Source organism: Bombus huntii, chromosome 14 (genome assembly GCF_024542735.1).
Source record: "Bombus huntii isolate Logan2020A chromosome 14, iyBomHunt1.1, whole genome shotgun sequence".
Classification (NCBI taxonomy): Eukaryota; Metazoa; Arthropoda; class Insecta; order Hymenoptera; family Apidae; genus Bombus; species Bombus huntii.
In genome coordinates, this window is record NC_066251.1 from 7636013 (window position 1) to 7648458 (window position 12446).

The 12446-nt window shown below is 34.0% G+C and overlaps 1 protein-coding gene across 19 annotated transcripts in view; it reads right to left on the bottom strand.

Moving 5' to 3' along the window:
* LOC126872768 (kazrin) overlaps positions 1 to 12446 on the bottom strand; it is a 139450-nt gene that overhangs the window by 57804 nt on the left and 69200 nt on the right. The window contains exon 2 of one of the 19 annotated variants that reach the window (XM_050632910.1): positions 3747 to 3895. The exons of the other annotated variants lie outside the window; for them this stretch is intronic. Within the exon in view, the coding sequence (XP_050488867.1) occupies positions 3747 to 3840 (94 nt within the window). The 5' untranslated portion in view covers positions 3841 to 3895. The remainder of the gene's footprint in view (positions 1 to 3746; positions 3896 to 12446) is intronic. 19 annotated transcript variants of the gene reach the window in all.

Genomic DNA, 12446 nt, shown 5'->3' on the forward strand with positions numbered 1-12446 from the left:
GAAAACCTCGCGTGAAAAATTCAGAATTTGCAGCAAGATGTTCGTAGAAAATTCTACATTTCAAACATTAATATTGTCGTCACGTCGTCCGGATTTAAGGATATACGGGAACAAATTTCGTACAGAGAATTCAAAATGTGCAATAAGTTGTGCATAAAATTTATTACGTTAGAAAATTTTAAGAATAAAATTTCTCATAGAAAATTGTTTAAAATCCAACGAAATTTTTTAGAGTTTGTGTTTTAAAAATATCATCATCCGATGGATCTGATATTGCGAAATAAAATGTCATATTGTATGAAATTTTCTTCACATTATTCAGCTATTATCAACAATGTTTATTGCGCGTTATACTACGTAATACAGTGGAAGATTATCAGGGACGATTGGGGTAATGTGTAATTGACGGAAAACATCGAAATTCGATGACATTTTCCACAATTCGGAGCACTGTACTGTTTTGGTGGATATCGATGCATTAGTACACCTATCGAACTCTCATAAACGTCAATGTAGCGAGCTCTCGAAACTCCTCTCTCTCTCTCTCTTTTCCAATCGCTCGTTCAATTCGATACTCGATTTATATCCCATCAAATTCTCATTTATTAGAAAGTATCGAGATAAAATTTGAAGTACGTAGACGGTTCGTTACGGACGTGAAGTTTTATAGATAAAGCTAACATATGATCGGCGTTATATTATTGAAAATAAAAAAGCGGTCAGTTCAAAAGTTCCAGTATTTTTAAGCATTGCTCTATCGAAGAAAAGTGAAGTCTCTGAGAATTGAGGTAAAAATGGCAGATAGAAAAATGTCTAAAATATCTTGAACGTTTGTTTGATTGGCCAGTTTAAATAAGATTCTAGTAGACTTTTTAATAAGTAAGAACTTTCATTGGGAGTGATCAAACAGATACATTGAACAATACTATGAAAACGAATATTATTGTTACGCCGGGCGACTCTCTGCCTGGCCCAGGTCACACACCGCGGGCCAGAAGGACACCAGATGTCCGCTCTTCCGTACGGCGTATCCTCAATAGCCTTAAGCACCCGTCATAAACCCGAGTCACTTGCCTGCTAAGGTCCTTCACACCCAACAAATGTCTTTTCTAAATCAGTTTCCAAAGACTATTGTTTACTACGGCTTGACACGGGAAAGTTAGTTTCTCACGTACGATGCTTCCTACTAGCAACTTTCTATCGAGGGCGGTAAGACCCTTCCTAGTCCACCAACCTTCGTTTGTCCAATCCGAGGCAATGTATACTGCCCTCACTTCCTGACCTAAAATGTCATGAACAAATCGGATGGTCCTGTGCGCTAGACACACCCATCACTAGCTTTCCTCCGACACAGCATCGTCACTCAACTTCAGTTCTTCTACATCGTTGGAAACGTCAACCACTAAGTCTAACGCTAACGCCTATCGGGGCAGTCTAAGCATAACGCGAGAGTCGGTCTCGGTATTGTCGAGCATACATTTCCTCTCCTAAATATCTTATAGTGCTACGTCCACTAATACATTAAATCCAATTATAAGAGCCCTGCTCTAACGTACATATCTATCTTATCTTCGTGCGATAAGTGATTATCTATCTATCTATGCTCATCAGTGTAATCTAAGTGTTGGAAATATATAATTTATAATTCTGTGAATCACAGTGTTATACAAACTCAATCACTCCTATTATCTCAACGGAAATCAGGGGATCGATCAAGTCGTGGTGTCGATCGTTATAATCGTAACGGGAATTTACGACTCCCTTTGACGTCTCTCCTAGCGACTACGTCTCCCCGCGATTGGTCGAACAAACAATTATCGTGATTAAAAATACTACATATAATCATAGAATAGTTAACACAGGATTCATCAACGATTATGATATAAAACCTGTACGAAAGAAAAATTGTAAATTTAAAAAATTTCTGGAAAAGTATCAATTAATCGTTCCGATTTGTTTTAGTAATATTTCCCTTCTATTCCGTCCGATATTCACATTAAATTCTGCGTTTTCGTTCGTTAGAGAGTGAAAGATGTTTAAAAATCGTGGTATCCGCTTGATTGTCCGCCTTAATATCTTTTCGTATTCCTTTGGAGGAGATGGTTTTACGTTTGCAGAGAGTTAAGACAGGCAAGTACACGCATCGGGTTACGGTCAGGTATGTGCATTAAGGCACATAAAGGGCTTACGTAGACGTAGGCGACCCTCCCAGCTGGTATATAGGTCTACGTGCAAACACGCAAGCACGTTAAGTGCGCTTCCAGCACGAGGTCGCTATGAGACCAGCAGGGAACCGCGAAGGGGTTAGCCTGATATATGGGATAGCTTGATATTATGCGCCTCCGCACAGACCGGAGGAATATTCTTTACGATCTTTCCTCGAAAATGAAACCTATTCGATACGTCGAGATATACTCGACAAAATAGCCAGCTTTTATTTAACTTCGCGTGCAGATTCGTACTATTTTTGCAGACAGGAGATTAACCCTTTTATTGCGATTAGGTTGTCCGGAAAGTGTCTATCTTTTACAGACACGTCTTTTACAACGACGCATCTTTATACAAACATGAAACCTAATCTGTCGAACGTTGTGATCTTTATTTTGATAGAACAAAATGGATCATACGTAATTCGATAAAATAATATAAAACGGAAAATGTTATGCATCCATTATTTCTCTATAAAACGAAAGAAATTTTTCGGAAGACCTAATGTAAATGGTATCATAAATATTATTGTAATTTCACTGAGAGTTTCACTAATCTTCAGTTAGTAATAATTGAGTAGCTTTTAATTAGTAATAATTTTATACTTCTACTTGTATAGAGATCAAGAATGTTTCGAAATATAAAATACCATAGTGCGTATTAAAAAAAAATAATAAAGTTAGTCTATTGTAATAAAAATAAACTTGTCTGAGCTAGTATAACGAAAATAAACTTCACTGAAAGAATATGATAAAAAGTTAAAGGTAATTTTATAAATAGCACTTTTATTGGCAATATATAATTACTATCGACTAGATCAGCGTTGTTACATCTCATCGAAAACTTTTTGCCAAGGTTTAAGGAATAAAAAGTGGCAATATCCGTAAAAAACATAAATAAAGAAAAGCACTAAATACAGATTACATGGAAACATCTATACAACTTTAATTTATTTTCAGAGTTCTAAGATCTCTGAAACTTCGCTGTAATACCTTCAATTACGATTTATAGCTGTGAAATCTACCATAAACCTTGCTGCAGTACTCAAATTTTTATGTCCGACTCACGCTCAACAAACAAGAACAAGCAACAGGAATTTTTGTTAAACATTTGAACAAAAATTAGTTAGTTTTAAACAAGGTTAAGGTTTAGTTTTAATACAAATTAAAAAGTGTTTCTCATTTTCTGCGACACTTCTCAAAATGATATTTTACCTCTTTAAGAAGCACTTTTCAATATATTGAAGTTTGAAAAAGATCGGAGATACCGATCAAGTTGTAAAGTGTTATCGTATATTAAAGCATCTTTCTATTAAAAATGCTATTTTCTACGATTTTTCTTAAACCTTTCACCCGCTCCAGCTACTCACTCCTTTTCTAAAAGCAATTTATTAGAAGATTAGAGACTTCTTTCAAAGTCAGTTTCAGCTGCATCCTCTACGATATTGTGCTTTATGAAATAGCAACGACCAATCACCAAGAAAGCCCCATGTGCACCATGGTAATCCATATACCACTTTTTTTTCCTGCAAGACTCACCTTCCTCGAAGGGCTGCGCCCGTTTAGCGAATGCCCTCGAGAAAACGCCGCGCGGTTTCGAGGTCTCCACGCCGTTTTCTACGGCTGCGCTCATTTTTCTGAGTGGTCCTTCACGGAGCTTGTGTTCCCAGGATGAATAAAGGGACCATCTGAAATTCACGTGACACTCAACATCTTTGTTTAAAGAATCCGCGGTCATGGCGCGAGAGCTTTGATACGAATCTCCGTTTGACGTTCCTGCAATCACTTTTCACCCCCTAATTAAACGATTGAAACGATTTTCTACCGTAAAATAATTCTCCCTTATTATTGGGTTTCAATTGTATAGACGATCTTCTTTTCTGTTATTAAAGTTGGATTTGAGGAAATAAAAGATACTTCACGAGCTTGGATTTTGAGATATTAGAAGTACTTCTTATGCTTAAAATTGAATTTGCTATACGTTTAATAATTAAAAATTTACTATACTATAATATTTGTTATATCAAATATTTCCTATATATTTCTTATCTTTATTTCATTTTATTTCTATTTTTATATATATATATATCATATATATTTTGCTATATAGTTGCTATAAATTTATACTTAATAAAATATGTATATATAAAAATAATAATAGATACGAATAAATCGTCGATTCAATCGGTACTGATGTGTCTAATGTTACGCTATTGAAATATTGTACCACAATGGTGAATAAAATTTAATGTATCTAGATACAGAAGCACGTAAAACCTGCAAGTCCCGTAACACGGTGTTACAGAAAATTAACGGAATTTATGTCACTGCTCATTATTACAAAAAAATATTACATCATGTACTCCATTTCACCATCTTGATTCGTTTCATAACGATGAGAATACAATGTTCCCTGCGATTTCACCATTTCCACTTATCACCAAGATTCCAACAGATAATAAAAAAGAAAACTCCGGACGATCTACATATCTGGTTTTCACACATTTTCTCCAACGTACACTATTATTTCCGCTGCAGTAATGTTTTGCAATTTTCCTATTGCCCCGGAATATATCACCTTGGCTACGTAACAATGCGTCATATTACATCACTATAGATATTCGCACAATGTCCCTAGTTAATTGCTGTTCTTCAATCAAGAGTTTCCCTTTAATTAAATGTAGATTATCTGATTACGGAGTAGAGATTACAACGAAGAACTGCCGGTGGTACGTCAAAGATTAAAAGCAACAAAGGGTGAAATCCCGTACAACATTGCATTCAAGGTTCTCTCTTTACGAGGCCTGGATAACATAGCATTAAGTCTACTCTGTTTAATTACTAAATCTTTATAATCTTCGCGAGCATTTTAATGCTGTGTCCAATGGAAGGCTGTTCTGGGAGATCTAACGATGACGTTAACGATTGTTTGAACATGATTAAATTGCGAGCACCGATTTTGGAAAGGAAAAAGGTAGAATGGTGCTAAAAAACTTGATACTAAATTCTTTTAACGATAAAAATATGAGTGGAGGTTGCAGAAAATGGCAGGCTGAAAATCGTAGTGATGTAGGTCAAGATTTTCAAGTTCTGGATTTATAATTACCCATTTTAATCTTCAAACGTATTATTCCTTTAGTTTCATAATTAATTAAGTTGTAATTTTGCTCTGCGTTTGACACGTTCGTGATTTGGAAAAATATGATATAGTAATAATAATATTTATCATAAGCTAGACTAAATGTCTATTGTACGTTTATGTTTAAACTTACAGATCTATGTCGGTAGTTATTTTCCTAAAACTTATTTTACACCTTCAATACTTTTTCCTTGGTTCTGCTCTAGTACTAAACCATATTATACTAGCAAATTTCCTTAGACATACATCAGTGTAACTTTAGCCTGTGTTCTTATTTACACTCTATTGAACTCTATCCCCTTCTTTGCTTCCTGGATAAATGATTTGGAAAAATATAATGGATTTTTTGTAACAATAAACACAGACTACTATTTCACGAGGAATAGGAATGAACTTACACCACTATGATTCTCACTCCTGTTATCGAGTACAGTTGATTTTCTCTTTCGAGGTGAATCTGATTCAAGAAAATGGAAGACGATTTATGGAGCGTGAATCTCTGTGATATAAAACATTTCTATGGGAAAATAAACAAGTGAAAGCTGTAGTTATATTTCTCGCGGAGAGAACAAAGATTTATAGAGTGTCTGCAAGTGGTATATTTTTGTGAAACGATCCTAGAAAGCAAAAACTCCTGCAATTATTTTCGCAAAGACTACACGAATTAAATTTTATATAGATTTCATTTAAAATACTTTATAAATTGTACACTCCCATTTGCAAATATTATATCGCTCTTTTGGTATTGCATTAATATTGTAATTGTTATTCTATTAATATGTAATTATTCATATAAACTTCTCTACTATTATATATTTTGAATCATGCAGAAACAATGTGAATTAATAACACGCAAGACTTATTAGTATTTAGAGTTACGTTGAAAGGTTGATAAACTCTTGCTTTAAGCTTCACAATTCTAGTTTATCGTCCAAACGTAACCCTTAGAGCGCGAGCTTTGACAACGGATATCTACAGCGATGGCAGGATAAACATCCCCTAAAAATTCGAGGCTTACGGTCCCTCGTATTATTAAGGGTACTGTGTATGTACATACACATCGTTCCCCCTCGATGGAACTCGATATTCGATCGTCATAATTTATCATTACACAGGGAAAAGGACACGTTCGATAAATCCTCGTTGCGTTCAACCAAGTTTGCTCGTTGATTTACGCGCCTTACTGTTAGTGACTTTAGTCATAAGGGAGACACGGCATCTATGGGTCTATGGTGGCTTCTTGCCAATACAAAGCACAATGGAAAATTAATAAATAGATAAATAAATGCTTTTGATCATAAGAAAGATTCGTAATATACAAAGGAGTATGGAAAATAACTAAATAATAAATAAACAAAATAAATGAAGTGGAAAATCGAGAAAGAAATCATGAGCCAATGGTCAAGTGTATTATTAAGATATCTATAATTTCATAACAATAGAAACAATAGATTGTCTTCGATTTTCTATTCGAAGAGAAATAAATTAATGATTTGATCGTTCAAAATATTGATAATCCAAGTGATACGAATATATTTTTGTACTCTTCGATATAATCTATTCCGTTCGATTTTATGTTTGGAAATAAACATATCAATAATTTAATCGCTTAAAATATTTATAATCCAGGTGACACAAGTTAATTTGGCTTTGCCAATTAATTCTTTAACTACGGTGGATTTGGTTGACACTATTACAATGCCAATAGAGCTGCGAATTTACATTTTGCTGCAAATAGAATATAAAAAAGGTGAGTACTAATTTTTAATTGAAATTATTTCAAATTTACACACAAGTTATAAAGTATCAAATTTGGAAAATAACTGTTTATTACTACGAACATAATAATTCCTTATTGTTAGATACACATTAAAACAATTGAATGAGATAATGGTACAGAAAGAAGTTCTCAAGTTAAGCTATATTCAACTAGAATCTTTAGTTACTACAAAAGTTTCATACTACGAAACTGCTGCAATCACATTGCGATTAAAAGAGAATAATTACACACACAGATTGGAAGATCGAAATGAATTAATTAAACAAATTAAAAGACGTAAACGAGAAGAGTTTAAGAACAATTCTGCGAAGCTAGAGATAAGCCAGAATTAGAATAAATTAAGGAACAAACATTAGATCAAACAGACTGGATGCAAAATGAGCGAGTAATTTCGTTTATTATAGAGAAACAGCTGGAGTTGTCACGTTTATTCCGAGCCGTGGCAATTTCTAATGCACGACCCCCTGGAGTTCAATTCCGAAATGGACATATACTGGTTTGCCGATCCCTTTTGTCAAACGGAGGGAGCGTTCGGCAGATGACAGTTTCATTTACAGGATCGCAGCTGAAGCCACGGCAAAACAGCGATTTTCTTTCCTTTCCAAATTGCATACAAACATTAAAATAAAATAAACATTTATTTTCGCCAATAAAAGAAAACAAGCAATTTCATTTTATGAAAGAGTAATTCTGTTTTAGTAAATACGTTCAAAAAATTTCATTGAAAAATCAGTGAAAATTTAAGAGACGCTAGTTTATATATCTCAAAAGCCGAAAACTTCCTAATTAAAATTGTCATTATTAAAATATATTTTAAAGATCCAAAATTCCTTAAACGAAACTACCTTAGTCTATAAATGTTATGAATTTGAAGTGCTACTGTATAGATTGGAAGTTTTCAAATTAAATTCTTTTTCTTTTAACTCTGTTTCCTTCTTTTTCCGTTTTTTTTTTTAATGTACACAAAGTTCTAAATAACGCAACTAATTTAATGTATATAAATTTCCGGAGTTCGTAAGTTTCCAATTAGATCCACAAAATGAAATCCGTTGAAATCGAATTAAAACCATCTTCACAAATTAATCATAGAATCACTCCGTTTTTCAAATCCGTAGAAGCTTCTCCTAATGATTCATTCCATATTTCACTGTGAAACTGGATTTTCCACGACTGTTTCGACTAATAGAAATTAACGGGCGAAATTTTCTGCACTTGTTTAATTCAAAGTTCGAGGTAAATGTAAATTCGATTCGCGAGGACGATATAAATGATGCTGAGAACTGGAGGAAGAAAAATCTCATTAGGAAATTCCATTTTTGCGCGAACAGCGGAAAGCTGACGCGTATATTCTGGCAAGCTTGTTCTTCCACCATTTCCTTTTTCACCGTTGGAATGCAAGTTGCTATGGTGGATCCTTCTTCTGTCAGAAGTTTCAGAATGGATGATAATTCTTGAAACAGAGGCGCGTCCTCGCGAAACGTAAATTTCGTGGTTTGGCTTCACCAGTTCGCCTGTACCTCGTTGCCAAGGGATTCCAAGTGTAAACTTGCTACACTGTCAATTTACAGGGATATTCGTGCGGAGAGTAGATTATCCAAAGAAAATTAACGAGGTTTCTGATCTCACATTTGGTTGCCAGTAAAGATGAAAAATCGACGATTAATAATTATTCTTTGTAAATTATAAATTAGTGTTGCTTAAGAAAGTAAGTTTCGAACGATCAATTGTAAATCAACGTTGAAGGAAAGAATTAAAAGAAATCAAGAAATTAAGTAAATAAAGTTAAATTAATATCTATGAAAACTTACGAATCGCGGACAAGTATCGAATTTTATTTCTCTTTCAGTATCTCTTCACTATCTATGATAAAATTGGCCAAGAAATGTTATCTCTCATATATTTTACATATACCTATACTTTACATATTGTATACATATTTGCATATTCTATATTTTTACATATTTTATGTACCCAATATTTTATACGCGTATCTTTTCTTACGAAAACATAGATAAAAAATATAGAATGAAATTTTTGGCCACATTCCTAATTTTCTCAGATAACATTCTACGCTCCGCAAACGACACTCCGAACTAACCAAATCCAGCTTTACATTCAAAATTCCTGCAAAACGTAGCTTCGCTATATTATCATTTCTGCATACGCAGATTTATCACTGTACTTAAGGGAACGCGAATATTTTCCCGAAGGTTCTGAAGTATTAGGATAAGGACAGATTGCAGATATTACTGGCACATTAATTCCGAAATCTATGCGGCAATATCTCAGTGCAGATTCCTGCTATCTTAGAATAGGGTGGATAATGCCGATGTAATTTGTATTTACGAGCCTCCGCAGAGCCATTGCACGGCATTGCTCAATGGAGCACACATCCTCTTAGAAAAGAAGCATCGATCGGCGAATAAAGCTAAAGGAAAGAGCGTTCCAGAATTTCTAGTGACACGAAAGATTTCTAGCTAGAAAAATATCTTCGCTAATCGAACCCATCGATACGTTCGGATTTTTTATTCGCGCGAATCTCATTAATGGAAATAGGTTCTTTTTTCTTAATAGAGATCGACTAGAGCATGATTTACACTAAGGTTTCGCGACGAAGGTGATATCTAGGTCGGTGAAACCTTGAGGAAAGTTAAATTAGAATTAATACGATCAAGGAGTTGTCAACATTTCTTTATACGCCATGTAAATTTTATTCTCTTCGAAAATAATTGCTCTACTTGAGAAAGTTAAATTGTAATTGATAGATATGATCTATCGTGTTTTTAATAGATACTACGCAAGCTTGTAGCAGATGGAAGCTAAAAATTATTATTCATGACGCCTTGGAAAAGTTGATGTTTTATGCGTACAGGAGTATCCAGATTTTCCAGCTTTCAAATTAGTTGTTTACAGCACTCGAGCAGAGTTGAATTAAAAATTGAAATTAATAGATACGATTCAAAACTTGTAGACTATCGTGTTTCTCTCGTGCATCGTGTAAATTTTCACGTGTTCTCGCTTCTATCAATTCGGATACTTCAGATAAGTTGTTCATCAGTATTAATACACGCAATTAAGGACTTGCAAACTATTTCATCGCGCAAATTTTCCTCTTCCTTTAAAAAAAACGGCACCATTCGTGGTATCTTCGCAGATAGAAATATCATTAATGAAGGATCATTGATTTAGAGGTCTGAGAATGAAATTGTTCAACTCTTTCGAACATCTAGGTTAATTATTTTCATGTTGTAGAATTGTTGTAGAATTGTAGAATGTTCCACAGAGAAGCTCAATGCAAAGAAATAAAACTCTTCGGAACTTAGGAAATGCCCCAATTCTCAAATTTAATCCTAGCACACCTTTAACAATTAATTAACGGCCTATATATTCTCTTCTAAGTTCTTGGAAATAGGTCGTGCTTCTACAAATAAAGCTCTCCGTACAATCTTTTTACTACGCTTTCCGGAGAAGCCCTTTCTATTATTCAACTTATTGCCGTCGCAACACATGGGTTTGAGTTTGGCCTGAATTACAAGTCCGCATACTCGAAAAGGGTTATTGAAAATTCAATTGCATCGACATTATATCAACTATCAAAGTAAATCCTTTAATTTAAAAGGCTTCCAATGTCAGACTTCGTAATAAATAACGATAAATCTACAGACGAACTAGTAATGAAATAAAAGTTTCTGTTAAATTTTCCAATTAAAAATAGTAAAGTTTAGAAAACTGTAGAAAAAAGATACTTCTAATTTAACTGAGAATTTTTTTTCCTACAAAAGTGATGGCACGTTTCACTATTTGTTTTGCAAATTTTATTCATTCGATTCAGTGACCCTCCTCCGATGCGGTACACAATTTTCATATCTCGTGTTTTAAAAAATGCGGTGAAATACAACATATACAATATGCAGGGATGCGTGATCGTTACTCTTGGAATATTTTCACAGTTAATTTATGCGAAGGAAAATACGAGTTTTACAGACAGCAGCAAGTTTGATAAGCAATAACTCGAGATAAAAGTTGGTTAATTGAAAACTTTGCTCCTTGTCTCTGTTCAATGAATATCGTTGCCTACTCCATACATAGTAAGTGCACATGCGTACGCTGTCTCTTTAATATTCATGAGATTCTGCTTAATTATCACAGCTGTAGACCGTTCGTGTAATCTCGCGGGCGTGAAGTTTCATTTAAATAAACAGAAAGAAGCTTCTTACTCCCGTAACGCATTTCTCGTTCTTCGCGGTTTCACGTGTAGTTGCTTACTTTAATAGTTAAACGCCATATTAAGAATCATGGTAATTTTATTAGGCATTTAAATATCGCAGGTCTTGCAGACAAAGAAATTGTATTCTGAAATTCCCTTATTATATAAAAAAGGAATTACATAAAAAAATGAAAATATGGTTTCGATAATACTTTTCGACGATTTGGCTATAAAAATGAAATATCTTTGACGAACAAAGCGAAACGAAGTAGCTATTTTAATTAAAAATCATGACAATGCGATACTTTCCTTCCGCAATAAATCGCAAAAGATTAATGAACTGTTAATAAAAATGGAAAATGAGGAATATTTTTTGAATTTATTGTATGATTACGTAAATCTAATAACAAATGGTAACGCGGAGTTTTTGAATCGTTCTTCATCATCGTTGCTAATACATTGTGAAATTTTAATAAATCCATGGAGATAAAATTAAATTTGTTCTCCATTTGAAGTTTGATAATCTTTCAATAATAAATCTTGATAAAAGATTCACCGTAAATCATTTTTTCCAGAGAACGTAATTATTATTTTAATACAACTATTATTCATTTTTATTGCAATTGCAATATTCCACCACTCTCCACCAATATTCCGCCAATATTTTTCTGTCTTTACCGATTATGTTAAATAAATCCTCAAATCGTTTTTAGCTAATAAATATTTTACTTCTTCAATTTTGTACTTCAAATTTATATTGTCTAACCCTTTATACCGACGATGTGTCGTAAAAAACAAGAACTACAGCGATCCTTTCAAAGGGTTTTCTTTGCGTTTTGAACAACTTTTCGTCTTTGTGCCTCCGCTTTTATTTCTGTCAAAGCGGAAGCACGATGAAAAAAAGAAGAAAATTTGGTAAAAAGAAAGAAAAGGAAGCAAAGAACGAATTTGGATGAAACGTGAAACGTGTAAGAGAGTCAGGTCGTGGATGCCGCCTAATGCAAACGTAACGTAATAATTAGCGGCTGGGTAGCTCGCTAATTAAGGAGAAAGCAGAAGAAATAAAAGAGCTTCTCGTTTTACCGGCGATGGTTAAAACGGCGCTTTCGTTCT